This window comes from Suricata suricatta, chromosome 3 (assembly GCF_006229205.1).
Source record: "Suricata suricatta isolate VVHF042 chromosome 3, meerkat_22Aug2017_6uvM2_HiC, whole genome shotgun sequence".
Classification (NCBI taxonomy): domain Eukaryota; kingdom Metazoa; phylum Chordata; class Mammalia; order Carnivora; family Herpestidae; genus Suricata; species Suricata suricatta.
In genome coordinates, this window is record NC_043702.1 from 162,405,054 (window position 1) to 162,427,664 (window position 22,611).

At 39.2% G+C, this 22,611-nt stretch overlaps 1 protein-coding gene across 2 annotated transcripts in view; it reads left to right on the top strand.

Moving 5' to 3' along the window:
* The window catches only part of RRP15 (ribosomal RNA processing 15 homolog), a 37,896-nt gene that overhangs the window by 11,058 nt on the left and 4,227 nt on the right, over positions 1-22,611 (top strand). For both annotated transcript variants that reach the window (XR_003906970.1, XM_029935656.1), the window contains exons 2-4: positions 638-912; positions 3,300-3,397; positions 5,782-5,983. Coding sequence is in view for 1 of the 2 variants with exons in the window: in XM_029935656.1 (XP_029791516.1) it covers positions 638-912; positions 3,300-3,397; positions 5,782-5,983 (575 nt within the window). In the remaining variant the exon portion in view is untranslated. The remainder of the gene's footprint in view (positions 1-637; positions 913-3,299; positions 3,398-5,781; positions 5,984-22,611) is intronic.

Genomic DNA, 22,611 nt, shown 5'->3' on the forward strand with positions numbered 1-22,611 from the left:
CTGAATCTTCAGTATCTTGGGTGGATATTACTTTATTAGATTATTTTTCAGAAATTTTAAAACACCTAATTTTGTAATGTTATATGCAAATTCTGTAAAAGGAGGCTGTGTTTTTTGTTTCTATTTTAGATTTTTCTACACACAAATTCGGAATTTTAAATCTCTGGGTCAAATCCCCAGAGAGGTTTTTCTGACTTCCCTGTACCATGGAAACATTGTACCATTTCCTTGATGATCAAAGTTGTTTGTTAATTGTTTTAAAAACATAATTTTCATGAGTCTCTGAGTAGTTTAATGACACAGTTAAGGCCCATGGACTTGAACACAGCCTACCCTGCCCCCATATCTGCACCTGCTGCCACCCTGAGGGTTAGGAGGTGGTGTGGGCTGGCTACCTGGGCCCTGGGTGCGGAAGCCCCGCATGACTGGGCCCAGTCTCTGGGGGCCGACGACAGTAGGTGAAGGATCCTTTTGCTCTCTGCCAGAGCTGTAGCTGTGGAAACTGAGAAGTCCCCTCTTGCGAGAAAGCCAGCAGCTGGAGGGCTGTTAGCTTTAGGAATGGTCGTGGGGGGCGGTGCTGGCGTGGCCTGAGCAACCTCTTCCTCCGGTGCTTAAGTTAATTCGTCTCTACTCTTAGATTCTGTAAGAAGCTGTGGATCAGAAAACGATCACTTTCCTTCTGATGATGAAGCAGTGGAAGCTGACAATGAAGACGAGGTTGAACCCTGTGGCGGTGAAAACGGAGATGCAGCCGAAGCTCGTGCTGGACCTAATGCGGGCTGGGCGGATGCCATGGCCAAAATTCTTAACAAAAAAACCCCAAGAAGCAAACCCACTATTCTGGTCAAAAACAGAGAGCTGGAAAAGGAAAAAGAAAGGTTAAAACAAGAGAGACTAGAGAAAAGAAAACAGGTGTGTCTTACCAGTTGTTTTGTTGATTGGACTGTTTGCCTGGTCCGATTCCCGTTCTAGTTTTTAACTTGCTTGTTACATAGGCGTGAATAACCAAAGTTTGTTCAGAAACCTCATCTAAATTACTCCGTTGAGCACGTTCACTTTTTAAGCATCTAAGAAAAGAAATAGAAATTAAACTCCCAAGAAACGTGTCCTTTTAAAATCAAGTAAGCTGTACATGCAGCAACGACTCATTGGTCTAAATATTTCATTAAGTTTAGCTGTTTGTATCATCATTAGGTTCTGAACCAATTAGTTCCTGTTAGTTACTTTTTGCCAAAAACCTATTTTGTAATATAAATCTATGAGGATATCATTCTCAGGGATTGATTGCAGTTCTGAAACGGACTATTTCACTGCTAAACTTGAATTAATTTTAACTTGTTAAAGCACTGATGATAGATTTAGACTTGTACAGTCTGCTGATTAGAGGCCAGAAGTTGGATTTCAGTTTGCCATTACGTATTATAAAAATAAACAGTAATAAGGTTTTTAAATCCCTTGTACTTGGTGATATATTTTTATGTCTAAAATACTTCTTTTAAAATGTTTTTCATTTATTTTTGAGAGACAGAGACAGCATGAGCAGGGGAGGGGCAGAGAGAGAGGGAGACACAGAATCCGAAGCAGGCCCCAGGCTCTGAGCTGTCAGCACAGAGCCTGACGTGGGGCTCGAACCCACCAGCGGAAGCCCGACACTCAACTGACTGAGCCACCCGGGCACCCCTAAAATACTTTTTAATGAAAGAAAAATACCTTTCTATAATCATAGTGACAATATAAAAGTACTGATTTCCAAGAGGTACTTCCCAGGTATAAAAGAAAAATAGATTTGAATTGGCATCTGTTTCCTTTTAAGTTCATCCCCCCCCCTTACCTTGTTTCAAGATGAATTTTTTCCTTTGTTTCTAATACTAGTTACTCATTCAGAAGGCTATAGGAAGATGGGGTTTTTCAAGTGTTGCTTTTAGAAACAGAACACACTGTGTTACTACTTTAGTATTCTCATTTTACTTTAAGGTAAATTTTGTCTCTAAATCGTACTGGAAGCTTTTCAACTGAAAATTTGAATCTTTATTTTCTGACAAAAGCTGGAGGAAGCTTTAAAAATAGAATTCTTAATTCCTTCTAGCCCCAGTATTTTAGTGAAAGTAAGAACATTTTCAAGCCAAGAGAAGTAAGTCTCCTTACTCTGCTGCAGGCCAGTGCTTTGTAAGCTAGGGAGGATGCTGTTGGCATTCTGTAGGAAAACACACCCGCTGATACCAGAAATAAGACACAGTAGCTATAAATGCTCTTACTACACATTTCTGAGTAGAGTCTATGCAAATTATCATTATTTTTGACTGTTAAATGTTATCAATTTCCAGAATATCAAGTACTTATTTCTAATCATAAGTATAAAAATATTCTCCAAAGTTAAAAAGCATTGGGGATTTTGCATGCCTTAGATACTACAGATAATTAAGAATCAACTGTTTTAAACTTAAAAGTGAGAATTTTAAATCTCTGGCATAATCTGATAATAAATTTCAAGACAGTTAAAGTAAATTATCTGATTTGGGGAGGAATCTATTCCTTTAGAAAGGGGTCTGGCTAATCTTTTAAAGTGAGAGCAGGAATTTGATTTTACTATGATTAGACATTTTCATTAATACAAAATGAGACATTAGATGGATGGAGAAAAGAAATAGATAAAAGGAGATGTTTTCCCACTGGTTTTTATACCGCCTTGGATGCTCACCAGCTTCTTGGTGATGGGCTCATGGTATTTAGCATATTTGCTACCAGGTGATACACTGGCCTGAGACCCCATAGATACGCGGGAGTGTGTGGCTCTGTCAAGCCAGCCGCCTGGGACCGGAGTGCTACTGGCTACGATGCTCTTCTTCTAAGATCTGATACAAATTCTTAATTCTGACCATTGAGAAAGACAGCTTCTGAAAAATAAAGTGTTTAAACTGTCGTTACCGGAGACGGTAGTTTGGGGTCTTCCTGACGCGTACCCGCCGACGGTCTGCCAGGGGCAGGTCAGGTGTGTGGCTCTCTCGCACCCCACCTCGTCCTGCCTGGCTCCGTCAGGCCCCTGCTCTGGCAGCTCTCCAGGGCCCTGCTGTCAGAGAGCCTGACGGAAACTCACTTTGTGCTTCTCACATGACATGCTGAGTGCTAACCACAGGCCCCCTGAGCTGAACCCCCAAAATGTGGGGTTTGTTTTTCAGTCCCTGTGACAAAATAAGGCAGAATGATTTATTACTTTGTCCTTTCGCAGAGTATCATATCAAAGTATGCTGCATTTTCAAAACTGTCTAATATTCTTTCACATAACAATATTTATAACACAGCTTGATAAGAAGCGGGAATGGGAAATGATGTGCAGAGTAAAGCCAGATGTTGTCAAAGACAAAGAAACAGAGAGAAATCTTCAGAGAATTGCAACAAGGTAAGACTGTTCTTGCCCTTTGAAAAAAATAAGTATACTAAAGCTTTGATTAGTGATCCTTTTCGGACTGGACCTGATTCTTAAGCTCTTCCTTCTCTGAGCCAAGTGATTTATATTAAAACCTGCCTACTTAATACTGAATTCAGCTAAAGATTTTGCAGGTCTCGTGAGGCAAGAATATAACATCCTAAGTGCATATTTGGTTTGAACCTATTTCAGATCATGTTTTTATAGTCACGAGAACAGTGTAGTTAGACATGCATTTCTCTCACGATGATTGTCTGAATTAATGGCACTAGATGACTGTTTTTATGTCTTGCATTGTACTTAAGGCATAGGAATTAACAAGATAACAGATTTATGCTGACCTTTCACTGTCTTTTTTTTTTTTTTTTTATCATTCGCACCAAGTGTTTGTTTGATGCCCTCTGTGTCCAAAGACAAATAGCACCTGGTGGCTGCCGGCTGGTCATCGCCTGCTCACCTGTAGGAATTCTAGTCTCTCTGAGACTAGAGGTGTATCCTGTGTGTGGGAACATACAGCCAGAGACAGTCAGGGGAGCAGGGGAAGACTTCACAGAGGAGAGAACATTTGAGCTGCCACTTCAAGCATATAGCAATTATATGTGGAATTACTTTTAGTTTTCTAGTTCCTACATTATGTGGGTCGTTTTTAAGCCATGTGGCTGTTCTGCAGTAAGGTAGGTAAGAGTGTGAGCAGTGGAGCCAGACTGCTAGGTTCAGATCCCAGTGCTGACTTAATCCTCGTGCACACTATCTAACTTTTCTCTGTCTCAGTTTATTTACCTATAAAAACAGTAGAATATTATGTCTACCCTGCAGGATTTCTCTGAGAAATAAATTAATAACATATGAAGAATTTGGAAATGTACATGGTTGGTGCACAAGAATAAGTGCCTCCTTAAATTTTCTACCCTAGGCACCTTACTTTCCTCACTTGGGTCCCAGCCCTGCTCTGAAGGGTGTGGAATTTTACCCTCCTTATATATAAGCTAATAATAATCTAGCCTGTTCGTTTCCTGGATACTGGCAGAAGACAGGAGACTGGGTCAGAGACAAAGGGCTTTGTTACTGTTGGCAAAGCAGGAGACGCAGCATCAGGTTCCCACCGGTTCCCTTTGTCCCTCAGGGGCAGCCCAGGTGCCCTGTGTGGATGCATCAGTGTGCACTGGGTTGTGTTTCAGGAGAACACAGTACTCGGGAATCTGTTGCTTTTGTGGCGAATGGTAACAAGCCTGCTCTTTGTCTTGGGGGAGATATTACCTCCTCCCTCGAGGTTGCATGCGGTAAACTAAACTCTCAGGAATGACCTGTGTAAGGAGCCGCCAGGCCTTGCATCCTTGAAAAACTTAGCAAGAATGTGCAGGGATGCTCCGGGCCCGTGGCAGAGTACCTCTCCCAGTGACAGAATTTTACAGTTAGAAAGGATGTTAGTGGTTTAAGTCAGTGTTGTCCAGTAGAAATTTAATGTGAGCCACATACATATTTTAAAACTTTTTGGTAGCCACATTGAAAACAGTAAAAAAAAGAAAAAAAGAGAGAGAGAGAGGTGAAATTAATTTGAGTAATGTATTTTATTTTACCCAGTATATCCAAGTCATTTTTATTTTTATCACATAATCAATATAAAAGAATTATTAATGAGATTTTAAAATGGTCTTTTTTCTTACTAAGTCTTCAAAACTCAGTGTGTATTGTACACCTGGAACATGTTGCAATTTAGATGAGCCAGCCCCAGTCATGGCTCACTAGCTACGTGTGGCTTGTGGCTGCCGTAACGGACACAGCAGGTCTTAACCTTCAGAGTTCATCTTGGAATGAACTTAACTACAGAACAACATATTTTAAATAAGCATGTCTTAGAATAGGATTTGAAAATTAGTTTTATATTGTAAGAATTGCAGATATAACAATATTTTTTAAGCTGCAGGAGTATTATTTTTCCCATTTATAGATGAAATTGAGATCCAGAAAACCTTTCCTAGAGTCAAGTGGCTACACAGCTAACTGGGAAGGCTGCTCTCTTTCCATCGCATTGTAATGCCTTCAGTTATTGTGGACTTCTATTTTGAGAAAGAGGTGTTTGTGTTAAAAGTAATTTTTAGTTCTAATTGTACAGAAGTTGATTTTGAAAGCTGAAAAGAAAAATCACCTACCAATCCACATATATTTATTCTCTATTCAGAAATTTGTATGACTTCATTGAAATATTTGTTCATTTTTCAGATTCAGCTCTTCTCATTTGAGTGCCTATAAATGCCTACCTCTTTCCTAAGCGGTAAAAAGATGTTGTTCTCATCCTGTGTGTTTGCACTTAGTGTAGTGGTTATTTACTGTTTTTCTGGTCATTCTCGGTTCCATAGGGGTGTGGTACAGCTATTCAATGCCGTTCAGAAGCATCAGAAGAACGTGGATGAAAAGGTTAAGGAAGCTGGAAGCTCAATTAGAAAACGTGCCAAGTTGATATCGACTGTTTCCAAGAAAGACTTCATCAGCGTTCTGAGGGGGATGGATGCAAGTACAAGCGAGAAAAGTTTGACTGGAAAGAACCCGAAAGCCAAGCAGGTAAGACTTTTATAGAGAATTCAGCCCATCTGACCTGTAGCTCTTCAACTGAAGTTTTGGGCTGAAAAAGCACACTACAAACGTGAAAGTTTGGATTCTTAAGTTTCATGATGATTGATTCCGCATGGAAGTTGCCAGCTACATGTGACATGGGTCCCTCTGCTGTTAGCGCTCAGGAACCAGGGGGCTCACAGATGGGGCTGGACCTCTCGTATCTGAAAGCCTGCCCTTTGTGCATTTTGGAGAATAGAAACCTAAGCGAGGGATACAGCTTCGGTGTGAGACGGTCGCCTGCAGAGGTGCCCGTGACGGCACGTGGCTACAACGTGAAGGGTCGGAGCCCCGGGGAGCGTGGTGGAGAGCCGGCCTGGTGCCGAGGCGCTTGGTGAGGTCTGGCCGTTTGGAAGACAGAGTGTAAATGCTGCTCATGACGCCTGCCTGGCACAGTGACTGGGCTCCTCCCGTCCTTTCCTCCTGTGGGCCCGCGTGGTTTCCTTTTTAATGTGCTCGGTGAGAGGTTCTAAAATGTGCTGTACTCTCAGCAGGGCTCTGTGCTGTGTTTTTGTTTTGTTTTTCAATGAAAGCAAAGTACAGGTGTACTTGATGGCTTCATTTCTGTTGCCGAGAAAAAGTAGTCCGTCAGGAAACAGGAGTCTCTGTTAGAAGTTGTCAGTGTGCCGTTTGAAACTCTGGCAAGAAGGGCATCCAGGAATTTCCTGCCAGCCTAGGGTTCAAGTATTGTTTCAAGGTCTTTGATTAAGTTGCCATTTTGCCTAATTTTGACAAAAGTTTTCTAGGCTGTTTAACTTTATCTCTTGCAGATTAAACACTTGTTTTAGTTAAAAAAAATCTTTTTTAATGATTTTTATTTATTTTTGAGAGAGAGAGAGACAGGGCATGAGCAGGGGAGGGGCAAAGGCAGAGGGAGACACAGAATCTGAAGCAGGCTCCAGGCACAGAACCTGACGCGGGGCTTGAACCCACGAACCACGAGATCATGACCCAAGCGTAATTCAGTCGCTCAACTGACCAAGCCACCCAGGTGCCCCTAAACACTATTTTAAAGTGCTTGTCAGAATTAATTATAAACACATGAATACTTTGTTTGGAGATTTATACTTTTTAATTAAACATCTAACCTGCTGTGTTCTCACTAGGGACATTTTACTTTAAAAATCAGAAAAAGACCCAATAGCATTGAATGAGAAAGCGCTAGCAAGAAGATGGAAAAAGAAAGATCTTTATTTTTTTCTTTTTTCTGTTCATTTCAAAATAATTTTTAATAGAATCATTTGTTTTGCTTTGGGATTGTTTTTTTCAGGAGTTGTGAAAATACGTGAAGGGTTCTTTCCGGTGCCATTGTTTCTTCTTCCTTACCATTGGCACTTTTGCCCTTGACTTTGTTTCATTATACTTCACGGTCAAACCAATGTCTTTGCTCTCGAAATAATTTGTTTCTAGAACTTCTTACCCCACACTAACAGCATTTGGCACATTTATTTTTAAAATGTCTCTCTCACTTCTATTTCATATTTATAGAAAAACCACCAAACTCATTATTTTTATTGGGCTTGGTTTTCCATATGAATAACAGAAGTTCTATAGTATTTCTGATTGGGTCATTTATTAATACAAAAGTATTTACTAAGTGCCTGTTTGTACCTGGTGCTGTCCTTGTATCTTTTAAATTCAGATAGACAGATGGCTGAAAGTAAATAAGCAAATAAGATGAACAGATTCTACATTAGTATGTCTAGACTGCACATTATCACCAGTTACACTAGGTAAGGGATAAATTAAGTGGCTGTCCTGTTTGTGGGAGAAATTTTGATTTAACTGTACTATTCATTTAGGACATAGATCAGCAAACCTATGAAGTTACTTGAAATAGGTGGACTTTTGAGAGGGAGAGAGAATCCCAAGCAGGCTCCACATTGTCAGCGCAGAGCCCACCAACTGTGAGATCATGACCTGAGCTGAAATCGAGAGTCAGATGCTGGACTGAGCCTTGAAATAGGTGAACTTTTAATGCAGTTGAAGAGAAGGAGGGACGGTAGAGGTGGGAAATGTGAGCAAAAATGCTATTCAGAAATGAGAAGTAGATTATTGAAATGGATAAAGAAGGATATTAATTAAGTAGAAAACTAGATTTTCCTTTTTATCTCATATTTTGCCTTTTCCTAGCACCATTTTCCTGGTAGATGCTCCTTCCCTTCTCAGACAGTCTAGCAGAAGAGCTTTTATGGAAGTTCCCATTGTCCCTTTCCTGGGCATAATGGGTCAGGACCCAGGCTTTTGATCCTGTATTTCTACTGTTGTGAAATCTTTAAAATTTAGAGTTGGTCCATGTGTAACCTGGATACCTTCTCTATGTCTTCAGTTCCTTAAACCTGTTATTCCTGTTATTCATAGTTGTGGCATTAAAGTCTGTGTTCAAAAATAAAAAAGAGCCAGTAGTTTCATATTAAGAAAGCTGGGTAGAATTGTAATAATATAAACTGAAGACTGGATCCATTATATGAATATACATTAGCAGTGCTTTCATTTTCGTTTTGTCTTGCTTTATTTTATTTCTTAGAAACACATGGAACTTGGGCTGATGTGTTGGCTGATTATATGTAGCAGGTGGAATGGTGGTCCCTAAAATGATAGGTCCGTGTTCTGATCCCCAGAACCAATGAATGTATTTTATTTAGAAAAGGGGTCTTTGCAGACATGATGAACTTAAGGATCCTGAGGTGATGAGATCATTCCGAATTATCTGGGTGGGTTCTAATCCAGTGTTAAGTGTCCTCGCAAGAGATGCACAGGGGAGATTTGCCAGACGGAAGTGGGAGGAGGCAAAGTGACCACAGAGGCGGAGGTGGGGGTGACGTAGCCACGCGTCAGACATGTTCGGCACAGTCTCCTTGGACGCATCACTGTTCCTGAGTTCACGACCTTCAGAGACTGCACTGCCTGTCTGTGCTAGCGCCTGCCACCTGCCTCCATGAGCTAGGGAGGGGACTTCAAAGTCCCACTGCTTCTTAACACAGACCGTCAGCCAATCGTGTATTTTTATCGCCTCATATCCTCTTGCCCACTCGCCTCCAGTTCCTAAGCATGGATCCAATTTCTCACTTAAACATTAGCTTTTTCTTCTTTCTGATTGGTTACCACTACTCTATCCAGTTTTCCTTTTTGTCCCAAAACTTGTCGGCATTTTGTGTCTATAATTATTTCCCCTTCTGTATTGTTTCCTTATTTGTTTATGATTTTTATATTTTTAAATTTTACGTGGGCTTTCCATAAGAATTAGAGATAAATGCATGTCTACTGTTATAATTGGAAGATTTCCTTTTTATTTTAAAAGCAAAGAGGTTAATGAATCTTCTTGTAACTTCCTATTGCTTTAACAGAATTATTGGTAGTCTTTAGTTAGTCATAAGGGGTGGTTCAGTCGGTTAAGTGTCCAACTCTTGGTTTCAGCTCAGGTCCTGATCTCACAGTTCGTGAGTTCTAGCCCCATGAGTTCAAGCCCCACTTTGAGCTCTGTGCTGACAGCCTGCTTGGAATTCTCACTCTCCTTCTCTCTCTGTCCGTCCTCCACTTGCACACATATGCAGTTTCTTCTAAAATAGAATAAAAACCTTTTATGGGGCGCCTGGGTGGCTTAGTCGGTTAAGGGGCCGGCTTCGGCTCAGGTCACGTTCTCACAGTTCGTGGGTTCGAGCCCCGCGTCGGGCTCTGTGCTGACAGCTGGTTCAGAGCCTGGAGCCTGCTTCCGATTCTGTGTCTCCCTCTCTCTCTGACCCTCCCCTGCTCGCGCTGTCTCTCAAAAATAAATAAAAGACATAAAAAAAATTAAAAAAATAGAATAAAAACCTTTTTTAAAAAATTAAACATTAATTATAAAATATTTCACAAGCAGTAAATCTTTAAATATTTGATAATAGAAAAATTTTTAAAAATTAATGTTTATTTTCAGTTTTGAGAGAGAGAGCATGCATGAGTGAGGGAGGGGCAGAAAGAGAGGGAGACACAGAATCTGAAGCAGGCACAGAATCTGAACTGACAGCACAGAGCCCAGCGTGGGGCTTGAACTCAGGAACTGTGAGATCATGACCTGGGCTGAAGTCAGACACTTAGCCGACTGAGCCACCCAGGTACCCCAATAATAGAGATTTTTTTATGTTTTGAAGTGGATTATATAAAAACTACTTGCTTATAAACATTGTAGGCTAAACTTGTAGCCTTACAGAGAGGAAAATGTCCACGTAAAGCAGACACAGGCATGTCCTGCATTTTCCTGAGTCTGCATCTTGGAGTCAAGCTTTATAAACATCCCTCTTCCTTTTCGGATCTCTAGACATCTGAGCTCGTGCTCTGATGTGTGTGTGGTTAGCTTTACATCTTAGAAAATAAAGAAAAGAGAGTGTATGATTTAAAAAAAATACCTAGTATATTGATTTTGTTTTTTAATCTGATAGATAGGCAGAATTACTGAATCATTTCTTTACATGTCATATAGCTATGACCTACCTTTAAATCTGTTTTAAGGGTCATGTGTATTATGCACCACACACATCTACATTTGATTTATTTCATTTTATGTTTTTATATCTGTTATTTTTGTGAGCTACAACTTTAACTGTTAAAAGTCGGCTTGTTACGGTTAAAAACCATAATCTTATTCAAAGGCTTTTGATTGCTAGATAAGAGCAAATTTTTTGTATGTTCCAAAGACTGCCTTTCATGTCATTAGCTATTTATCAAGATATTTTTATAATCTTCTGATTTGGCTGACTTGGAGAATAATGTTGCCCTTGAATTTGTTAAATCTATGTTTTCTTAATTTTATTATATGCAGTCATTATTTCTGGAGTAAAGGCTTTCTGGGAAAGCTTTCCTTAGAGGCCAAAAAGGTATAATTGCTTTTTAAAGATCGTTTTTAGGGCAAGAGAGTTTGAAAAGACATAAGTTAAAAGATGTCAAACCGATATATTAAATTACATTTGAGTCATTAATTACTATACTTTACTTCTTGGAGCTGAGCCTGGATACTGCAAAGTAAAACAAAAAGGTACTTGATGGGCTCATTTCAGAAGAGATAACAGCTAATAACTGTAAATCAAAAAGCCTTCACTAGAACTTAGGGTAGGGAATAGTTGAAGTATTTTTCATCTATTAAAAAAATGAGCTGTTTCTTCTGTTACATGATGAAAGGGTTAACTTTTTTTCCTTAATTACAATTGCACATCTCTTTCGTCATGTTAGCCCAGGCCGTTTGTACAGTGGATGTCCAGCACTTTAGTAAATGTAAACACATTGCACCTCTGTCATTTACAAATGCAACCATCTATTTTTTTTTTAATTCCTTATGTTGCAAAGCTTATATGCAGAAGTAGGTCACTTGTGTTTGTGACTCCAGGGCCCTGTGTCTGCTTCTCAGTAATGCCCATTGTTTTCTCGATTCACTAGCATGTCATGTCACCACAAATCTTGTTAAATCAATAGTAGAGACTTAGGTAATTTGGGGTTTTTTTTTATTTCATGTATATTTTTCTGAGATAGGGCCATGAGAAAGAACACTGTTAGTGGAAGTGAGAGAATCTAAGAAAAGAGCGATTCCTATCCAAAATTTTTTAAACTTCTTAACCTCGAAATTTTAGGTAAAGTATTAAATGTTAAATTCAGTGGAGGTTGGCTCTTTGGAGTGAATCAGTCCACTAAACATTTCATTTGGAAACAAGAAGAGAAGTCATTTGAAAACTGTTCACACGGGTGATCCAGGTAACACAGATGATATGTTGCTTATGAAATTAGAAGGTTTAGAAGTCGGAAATACTATGATGGGAGGGTGTTCGTAGAAAACAGGACTCTAAAGAGGAAAGTGCTTCCGGAGAGCACAAGACACTTGGCTTTCATTTTAAAATGTCAAGAAGCAAACATAGTGAAGCCACTAGTCCATTCCTTGGACTAACCTAGTCTGTAGGTAAAGCTGCTTTGAGTATCTGAAGAAGCATTTTCCATTGTACGATGTGAATCCTGATAGCAGGAAAGGAAGCACCAGTGAGTGGTATTTCTGTTGAAATGTTTACCTTTGAGCTAAAGAATTTCATTTAAAAAGTCATAAATTAGAGCCAGTGTTCAAGGCTGCTGAAACTAGCCTATATTGAAACAGAGTCTTTGTACACATTGAAGAGAAGTGAAGTAAGTGTCCGAGAACGAAGTCCTGATAAAGAGACATTCTCACTGGTAGAAATCCAAGGAGAAGCGCCTGGCCGTCCTCATGCTACTGCAGGGGAGGAAAGTCTCCCAGTGCTCCGATTTTTCACATCCTTAATAATTTCCATTCTTTTTTCTTTTTTTCTTTCATACAGGTTGGAATATAGGGTGTTTGCTGATGGGTTGGGAAGCCGAAAAAGGGATTCTGAGGAAATAGGTTGGGGTCAGATTCTTAAGTCTTCTGTCTTCTGTTAGGGAATTTGGACTTCATTCCTTAGGCATTTGGGAGCCAGCTATAAATTTTCATCAGTAAGTGACCTGATCAGATTCGATTCTTTTTAAGGAAAAGAGGGCTGAAGGATGGAAAGACTGTCAGGAGAGCAGCCAGCGGGTAGTTGTTGCCATAAAGCAAGAGGGGAAAACCTGAACTAAGCTGACGTGAGGTGGGGGTTGGCGGAAGAGAGGAACCAGGGTGGAGAGGCAGTTTGGAGGTTTAGGTTGACTTCCTTTGAGACTCACCTGATTCAGGGCCAGTTGTGAGGACCCCAGGTTTACGACTTGGGAGATTCAAAAGGGGTGACTGCTTCACAAAATCAAAACCATAAAATGTGGAGCATGTTTGAGAGATGAAGAGTTTATTTTATTTTATTTCAAATTCCAGTGTAGTTAACATACAGTATTCTCTTAGTTTTTGGTGTACAGTTAGAGCGAATCAACACTTCTGTACATCACCCAGTGCTCATCACGAGAGGTGTGCTTTTTAATCCCCATCTCCTGTTTCACCGCCCCCCCCAACATCCTCTGTAGAGCTGAAGACTTACAAGATGAAGTCCGCTCCAGCTTGTAATCAGAAATGAGACGAATGGCCGTAAAGAGCAGGTTCAAACAGCCCGTGTCGGGAGAGCACTGGGCTGGCGCAGGAAGTAAGAGCACAGAGGAGCAGTGGGGAGTGAGGCCCGTTGTGGCAGAAATTCATAAGTCCTTTCTGTCTCTCTAGGGCCCTGAGATTTTAGCAACAACGGAACCTGTTCACCTAGTCAGGGAACGTGCATACTGTAATTTAGAGAGTTTTTCACATGATTAAGTTTAAATGTTTTAGGTTTAAAGAATTGTCAGTTATTTGGAGATAGTTCTATAACCCAGAACCTATAAATCCTGCTCTTGTGGAGAGAGTTCTATAATCCAGAACCTAAATCCTGCTCTTGAACCAAATAAATGAAGCCCTGTATCAGCTACATACCAACATGTGAGAAGACGCATTGACTGATTCCTTGATTTTGACCCCGAGTGGTATTTAGAAAGATTATATTGAGGACACTTTGTTTAAGGAAGCAACAACAATTTCTATTTTGTATAAGAGTATTCACTAAAAATTTAAGTTTTAATGTAGGGCAATAGTTCTTTCCTTCCTGCATTCAGAATACGTGCCTAGCTAGAGTGTTATGCTTTCCTAATACATTGAATAATCAAGATTTTAATAAGCTGGAGCCATTATTTTTTCCCCTACTCTTCAAATTTGTAGTTATTCCTTTTGCTCTTTTCTTGAAAAGTTGACTAAATTTAGTCAGATTTCTTAGAATTTAAGTGTCTATTTCCTTAAAGATGGGGCTGAAGCACCTCTGTATATGATGAATTTTAAGTCTGAATCTTAAAAGAGAATAATGTATTGGCTGCTGTTACAGGAAGCATTGACCCTATGTTACTCAGACTCTTGAATTAAGACTTGCATGGTTTTCATTTATTTGAAGCTGCTAATATCATGTTCACCTGTGTTGATAATGAAGGCACAACAATAATTTTCTTATGGCAAGGGGAAATGTTAGCCAGTTTCTGTGAAAGTGTAATTTTCTTAGTGATTGCTGGACAACAAATTTCAATTAAAAATTCCCTTGGAGAAAAAGTTACTGGAGGAGAAAGGTTTTTTTTTTTTCTGACTTTTGTGATATGAGCACTTGAGATGTCAAACACAGAGGTATGTTTGGGGGCTCTGTCTCTCATACATTTCTTATTAACGGCAGTCACATTTCCTTCGTAGCTAGATATTTAGGGGAGGGAATGCTTTTGAAATACCTGGCTTCTTTGGTATCTTAGTAACTTAGACTCCGCACTGCTGTGTTCTGTTAAAACTGGTTCAGAGACCTACCGACTTCCTGCTTTTGAAGTAAGAAACCTAGGAGTGGAGGGACCCCTCACGTAGTTCCCTAGGGGGTCCCTCAGCAGTTTTCAGGATTTAATTTTGGGGGGGAGTGGAAGGCAGGCAAGGGGGTAGAGAAGGATGCTGTCCTTACATTGCCCCTGCATCGCATGGCAACAGTGTTTCCCTGGCACATAAAAGAAGCTCTGGCTGGAATGTGTGGAATTCTAGCTTTGTAAATAATTCAGCTTCGTGTTTGTTTACCGAAAATGCCGAAATAAGATGAGAGTTTAGACAAAAGAGAGACTCCAAAGTCTGAAATGCGAATGAGCATGATTGAACACATGGCTATTGATGGGAACAGCTGAAAGCCAGTTTCTCAACTCCTTTTGAAATAGGCTGTTTCGCTTTAATATAGTGTGGTTTTGGATTTGGACAGCAGTTGTAATCAAAGTGAACTTATGTTTGGCACAATGGTACGTGTAGCATTTTGACATGGGGGACATATGCATATGAGGGAAGAAAAGAACTAATTACGGAGCTTGTGTAGAAATCTTTAGTTACTGTTAAAGTAAAAATTACTAATGGTGCCATATGTCTCCTGGTATTTGAAGCTGCTCAAGTGGATGCTTGTATAGGATTTTCATCCATGAGGTCGAAGCTTTTTTTTTATTGTTTTGTGCACAGTGGGTCTTACGCTACATGCTTACCCTTAGATGGTGCATTTTTTAAAATCAAAAGACTGTTTTACTGTTTCATGCTGAAAATCATCTCTGGGTTTGTTGGGGGTTTTTGTTTGTTTTATGGTTTGATTTGGCTTTTTTGTTTGTTTTTTGTTTTGAGTCTAGGCAGCTGAGAATGTTGATGGGGATGCATGATGTATTATATGGTAGCAAAGGCCACAGACTCTGGAATCTGACTGCCTGGGTTGGAACCACTTGGTGTGCCGTTTACTGTGTGTGGGTTACTTACCCAGGCCGTTCCCCAGGCGCTTGTGTGTGAAGACCATCGTTCTAGTAGTCCTCACCCTCTCCTAGAACTAACTGAGAGTCAGCTGAGTCAGTATAGGTAAAGTGCTTAGAACAGTGCTCAGCCTAGTACTGTATAAATGTTTGCGGTCATTTTTATTTTGTGTTCCTTGTATTTCTTACTTTTCCTAACAGATAATAGTCAAAAATGAGTCTCAGTTGGAAACCAATTTGAAAAGAAACCATACTACTTAATGAATTATTGGATAATCCAGAAATTATCCAACAGTGTTATAAAAAATATGTCTAGATTTGGAAAGTTCTCTCTCATTTTAAGTGTATCTACTCTAGCAATGCATAATTCTTAAAACATAATAAAACTGGGTTTTGAGGACCTAGAAATCTGTCTACTTTCTCTTCCTCATTTTAAGCCGTGCTTAAGCCAACTTTGTTACTGACAGGATTGTACTTACCAAGGAAAGCTTGATTTCTAAATGAATGCTTTCGTACTATGGTATTTGACAGGTCTCATCTTTGTGAGCATCATTAGAAGATTACATGTGTCCCTAGTTGGGGACTCTGTCCATACATGTGATGACTCGAGGCATTGCTAAGTAAGAATGGTGGTAGAGGGACCAGGAGGGGACTTGCTGGTGTTTGTTTTGTTCCAGGTACTGAAAGGGGTTTTTATATAATTACTATTTTTAGAAGTACTAGAAATTCTCATTTTAGAGGTGAGTAACCCCAAATCAGAAATATTAAGTGACTTGCCCCTGCTCACATTGATAGTAATTGTTAGGATCTGGGTTAAAACTTTGTCTGTATTGCTCCAAAATCATTTGTGCCTGCTACCTACAAAGTTTGAGGTGCTTTTAATTTGAAGCAGAACTGAAAACTGTGTCTCCCCTCTCGCCTAGATGAACTAGGCTATGAGCCACATGGTCCCCACTGAGACCGGAAAGAGGATGTTGGGAAAGATGGTTTGTGGTCTGTTTTTTTCCCCGGGTCTCACATTCCCTTCATTGGATGGGTAGCAGCACATGGAGACTGATTAAAAATTTTTTTTAATGTTTATTTTTTAGAGAGAGAGACAGAGCATGAGCCAGGGAGGGGCAGAAAGAGGAGAGACACAGACTCGGAAGCAGATTCCAGGCTCCGAGCTGTCAGCACAGAGCCTGATGCGGGATTGAATTCTTGAACTGTGAGATCGTGAACTGAGCTGAAGTTGGATGCTTAACTGACTGGCCCACCTAGGCGCTCCAGACTGATAGAGTTTAAAATCTCATGTCTCAAAACTGTTAAGGAAGATAAAAGTATTACCATAGTAGAATTTCAGAATTATGAAACTCATTTAAGAAATTGTTTAAGTTCACTGTTAGAATTGACTTTCTATTCTTTTATCAAGGAATTAATTAAAATTTACTGGATATTAAATGCATCCTGATTTAATCACTGTTTGCCTAATAGAAATTTTAGAATCTTTTTTTACCCCCTATTACTTTCTGGAAATTTTCAAACAGGAAAAAAGTAATGAAAGACCAGTGTTTCTATCACCTGGATTCTAACATTGTTGACACGTGTCTGTGTATTTGTTTTATAGACCTCTCTGCCTGTGTTCATCTCTGTGTAGTTTTTGTTTCTTTGGGGGTGATGATTTGATTTGAAGATAATACCCATACTATCCTAGAAAGTCTTGTTTTTTTTTCAACAGCTTCAGATAAAATCCACATATCACACAATTCAGAAGATTCATGTATGACTAAACCAGGTGTCTTACCGAAGGGTCCAGGTTCTGAATTCATTTCATCATGTCTTTCAACTTTCTCCTCTGTGCCCTTTTACTGTAAGTGGAAAGTTGGGACTGAAGGTCAGGATTTAAGTTACACTCTTTTGGCACAACTGTTTGATAGTTGTGATCCTTCAGGGCTGTAGAGCTAGTACTCTGTCGTGGCAGGAGACCTATTACCAGAATGTCCCGTATTCGCAATAGTCGTGTTTTATTTGGTTGAAGTGGGAAGAGATGTTTCCTGATTAAAGGTGTGTTTTCCCCTCTCCAGTTAGAAAGTAATTTCTGGTTTGAATAATTTGAAAGGAGCAAATACACCTTTCCCCATCTGTCTTTTCCCTTTTTAATTGATAACCCCGGCTTAAACCAGGTGCATTACTGGAATTTCCAGAATGGTGATTTTCTCATTTATTTCTATTTGCGTCTCTAGGGATAAATTTTAAATTCTAAAACATGAGGGTTAATGTTCCTTTCCGTTTAGTTACTGCCTTCCAGAGTAAGGAGGTGACTTGGTGTCCTCTCCAATGCTGGCAAATGAGCCTTGTCCCCCCCCCCCCCCCCGCTTTTCTTTATCTTTATTTAATATGTCTAGTTGCTCAGTATTTTAGAATCATTATGCCTTTTTTGATGTTTAAATTCACAGACTAGCTTCAGGTGCCCCTTTGACACGACCTCATTTTTCTTGGAGTACTTTCTTGGTTTCTGGAACAATAAGCTCTTAGGCTATGCACCTGGAGTCACCCACTTTTCCAGCAGCCTGCATGAGAGCTGTCCATATAATTTTAAGTCCTTTGTTGATTTCAGCAGGTAGATTGGTAGTATGCACAGTTCTACTGGATATAACTAACTTTTCTTTGTAATATTTTGAGTTTTACAGAGAACTTTCACAGTGTTTTCTCATTTAAACTTTTTAACAAGTTTATGACATTAAAACATCAGTGTCTATTTTCTAGATGAATTCACAGCTCTACTAATTTGTTGATAAATCTGAATTCTCATTTATGTGCTGTGTAGCATAGCTGGTAGAAGAACGGGGATAGACTTTAAGAGACTAACCAGCAGAATGAGTTCTGAATGCTTCAAGCTCCTAGCTGAGTCTAAAAATACATAGAGCACTTGTGTCACAGAGGCTCCTTGAGGTGCTCACGTTGGTCTTTCTGGCAGTTAGTCAACTTCAGCTTATTAACAATTCTTGAGATATTGTAAACAACGAGGAGAACCTCTATTGCAGGAATGTTTCCTCAGATTTAACTCTGTGAAGCTAGATGTAAGGATAGCAATTTAGAATAGAAGCCACCAAGTAGAATCATTTTGAGCAAAAGCATAGGTATTGAGGACATAGTAAAATCAAGGGCAGCAAGTGAAATAAAAATTAAAAAGTGCAGCAGATGAAAAAAAACTGCATCAAAAAAGCATTTTTAAAAATTTTTAGGATGATTAGGCTTGAATTCTTGACGAGTCACACAGAATTAGGTTTTCTTAGAGAACTCTATACATTTAACACGTGCTTGGACTATACTTAAAGGTGACATAATTTTAGCATCTTGATTCCCCCCCCCCCCCGGATATCCTACTGAATACTTTTCTAGTTTGCTTGGATTTTATTAATGACTCGTTTAAATTTGTAAACTGTGCAAGAATCTGGAAGCTATGTAATAGTTAACAAAAACAGAGCACAAATGGGCTTGTTGCCTGGAATCCCATGCTAGTACTATAGTGAAAGCGAGGTAAAACAAGTTTGTGAAGGGATGGAGAAGGCACAGGTTGGTCAAGACAATTAGAAATTGCTTCTTAAAAATTCTTGGAGAATCAGAGAGAAGTTGAGGGTATACCGATGGTGGGATCTTCATATAATCTTGACTTCATAGGTTCTTCATTAGAACGCTTGCATGTTCTAGATTGAAATTTTCAGTGCTTCCTGATTAAATTTTCAATCCCTGATGGTTAGTGGTATGTTTTAATGTCTGGTATGATGAGAAAATCATTGATGTCTTTATTCAGATTATAAAGATTTGGGGCCGTATTTCACTTTTGTTGATTTCTGCCAGAATGTATCTTTTGTATAAAGGAATCTCCTATATATTCTTCATTTCTCCAGCAGAACTTTCGGATAAGTTTTAGTCAGTAATCAGCAGATTACGAACTACAACTATAAACAGCTTACAACAAACTTGCAACAACAAAGGTATTAAGATGAATTTAGCCAGTGTGTTAAGAACCTTTTTTAATTTAGGTGAAACTAAATTAAAATGAAAACTGAATGTTCTTCTCAGGGAAAGCAGTGAAAACACAACTATTGCTGATTGCTAAATATAGATGTGATTATACTGTTTATTGTTTTAGGATTTGACTTCAGTGTTCCCCTCCAAAATTGAAATGAGGTTAAGCTCTTAATTATTTGGTATTAGACTAATGAATAATTCCAAACCTCTGTTTTCAGTTTTCTTTTCCAATAGCTGCCAGTGTACGTTTGAACCTTGAACTGGAAGCTGATTAACATTTTTAAGGGTTGTCTTCATCTTCAGAATTGACGCAGACTGCTTCTGTATGATCTTGATTAAATATTTGTATAAAACCAGGCCAGTGAGAGAAGGGACTGTTTTGTTTCCTTGCATCATGTGGTTTTCATTAAGTTTTTGCATTTAATCAGTTTTACTTTTCAGTCGATGTAGGCCCAGAGAGTTATCTTGTTAGGTTGCTTTCGGTCATTGAATTATGACAGCCTGCAGCAACACTGTCAGGCTTTACACGCTGCTAAATTTTGATCATTGCAGTCTGTGCTTCATGTTAATACAATGTCCATCTGACGATAGTAAATATATATATGTATATACACACATAGGCATAGAAAAGATATATATAGTATATGTACATAGTAAATGTATATAGATATGCACTATATACCAAGGTAAAGGGAATTATCTTTAATTTCTTTCAAGTCCTAGACGTCTAAACTTTCTGATTTTCAGCGTTGTAATCAATAGTTAGCTGTGATTCAAATTCAGAACTCTCTTGGCTTTTATTCCTGGTGTAAAAATAGCGCATTGAATTACCATTACCTATTTTATAAGCAAAACAAAAACCCTGATTCTCATGATGTGTTAACACATAATGAAATCTACTTAGGAATCACTGTAGCTGAGTTTTTCCAATGAATGACATTTAGAATTTCCTTCAGCTGCCTTCTTTTCTTACATTTATCTCTAATGCACCTTTTCTTTGTGGATGCTCTAGGTATTCAGGAAATTTTTATAGTTAATGGCAAATCATCTTTATGGGAGGAAAAAACCACAGTAAATTGATAGTATGTAAATCTGTTGTGTAAAATAATTTTCCCAAGTTCTGACTTTTAGAGATGGTATCTTAAACATATTGTCATTTTCAGTGTATTTTAGTACTCATTTGGCTATGGAATTTATAGGTTGTAACAGGTGATACGGTAATATATAGTGTTGTTATCGATTAGGTTGTAGAGCAGTATGGTATTACAGAGAAAGCTTGGACTTGGAATCCTCGATTCCAGTTTGAATATTGACTCAGCCATTTATTAACTGAACTTGAGTAAGTTGCTTCATTTCTTTGAGCCTCAACTTCCTTAAAGAAGATGTGAGGAAGACAATCACTGTCTGGCTAGGAATCCCAAGAGACTTAGAAAAAAGGCAATATTAGTATGCTGTCCAGCATATAATAGCTTTATAGTATAACTCATGTTTTTAGGGTTTTTTTTTTCATTTGAATAGGTTGGGAAGGAAAACAGAATCCTGTGGTTAGTTAATAAAACCAGAGGGTGCCTTAGGGGAGATTTTTGGGGAAGATCTTAGAGGAGACTTGTAAAACTTAGATTCATAAAAATCACTGAGGAATTGTTTTCTCCTTTCTTACTGTCCTGTTTTTTTTTTTCTATTTAAATTCATTTCTACTTATCCATGTGGTTTAAAAGGCCTCTTTTTGCCAAAAGGGTTATTTATTATAAAAACAGTTTTCTGGGAGCACCTGGGTGGCTCAGTTGGTTAAGCATCTGACTTCAGCTCAGGTCATGATCTTACGGTTCCTGGGTTCAAGCCCTGCGTCGGGCTCTGTGCTGTCAGCTCAGAGCCTGGAGCCTGCTTCAGATTCTGTGTCTCCCTCTCTCTCTGCCCCTCCTCTGCTCACGCTCTGTCTTTGTCTCTTTCAAAAATAAATAAACATTTACAAAACACAGTCTTCTGCCTGATTCTGCCTACTTTCCACGACTCCTCCCCTAGGGCAACCCACTTGTTACTCCGCCAGGTCTTACTTTGGCATTTACACATATCTGTATTCATAACTCCTTTCTTTTCTATTTGTTTCTCCTGAAGTTAATTATTGTCCTGATTTTCATATGTAACTTTCTTGGTTTATATAGTTTTTCACAATCCAGTTACCTCAGGTAATACATTATTATAATTGTTTTCTCTGAGATACTCCCTCCTGGAGTCTCCCATTCCTTCTCTGGGCTGATTGCACTCTTAGGCTGCTTCACAGCTGTCATCCTGGGACTTAAGTTTTTTGTGGTCTTTGGACTTCCTCCTGCATTGGATTCCCTATTTCCTGGATCTCATTTCTTCTTTCCTGGTTTACTCCCACTGGTTTGGTGAAGCGAAGCCCCCATGTTGTGTCAGGTTGAAATGCTGGGCCCATACTGCAGATTGTCAGTCTTCCTGATGCTTAGTTACCATTCTGGAGGGAGTCTCCATTTCCCCTAACGCTGTCCTTTCCCTTCTCCTTCTTGTGTTGGATCTCCTCCTTTTTCTGTCCTGTGTCTTTCTCTTCTTGGCTTACGCCACCTTTTTGTGGGGGACATTCTCAGTGGTTTCCCGAGAACTACTAGAAGTAAACTTCTATCTGAAAGTACCTCTGCTGTGCCCTCATACTTGAATGACAGTTTATCTGGGGATTGAATTGAAAATTGGAAATTATTTTCCTTCAGCATTTTGCAGGCATTTGTCTCTTGCTTGCTTGCATCCAGAATTGCTGTAGGAAAATCTGTATCTGTTTCGATTCCTGATCGTCTCTAAGTAAACTTGTTTGTTTTCTTGCTGGAAGTTTATAGGATATTGTGTTAGTATCTGTAATTCTGAAATTTTACGCGATGATCTTGACGTGGCTCAGTTTTTCTTTTGTGTTTTGGACATTCAGGAGGGCTCTTTTCATTCTGGAAATGTGTGTCCTTTGCTTTTGGAAAAAATTTCTTCAAGTATTTAATTGGTTTTCTTCCCCTCCTTTTTTGCATTCTTTCTGTGTACTTGTAATTTTGTACGGCGAGCCCCGGGGGCTGGTCCTCCAGGTAATTATCGTGTGTTTTCCACTACTTGTTTCCTTTCTACACAATTTTCTTCAGCTTTTATCTTCTCACCCTTGTATCGATTTTCTGCTTCTGCCATCACATTTTTAATTTCAAGGTCTTTGTTATTCCCTTGATGTTTCTTTTTTAAATAGCAAACTGCTTTCATTTTGTGGGTGCGCTGTAATGTCCCAACTCTTTGAGGATATCAATAGTATTTTCCCCTAACTT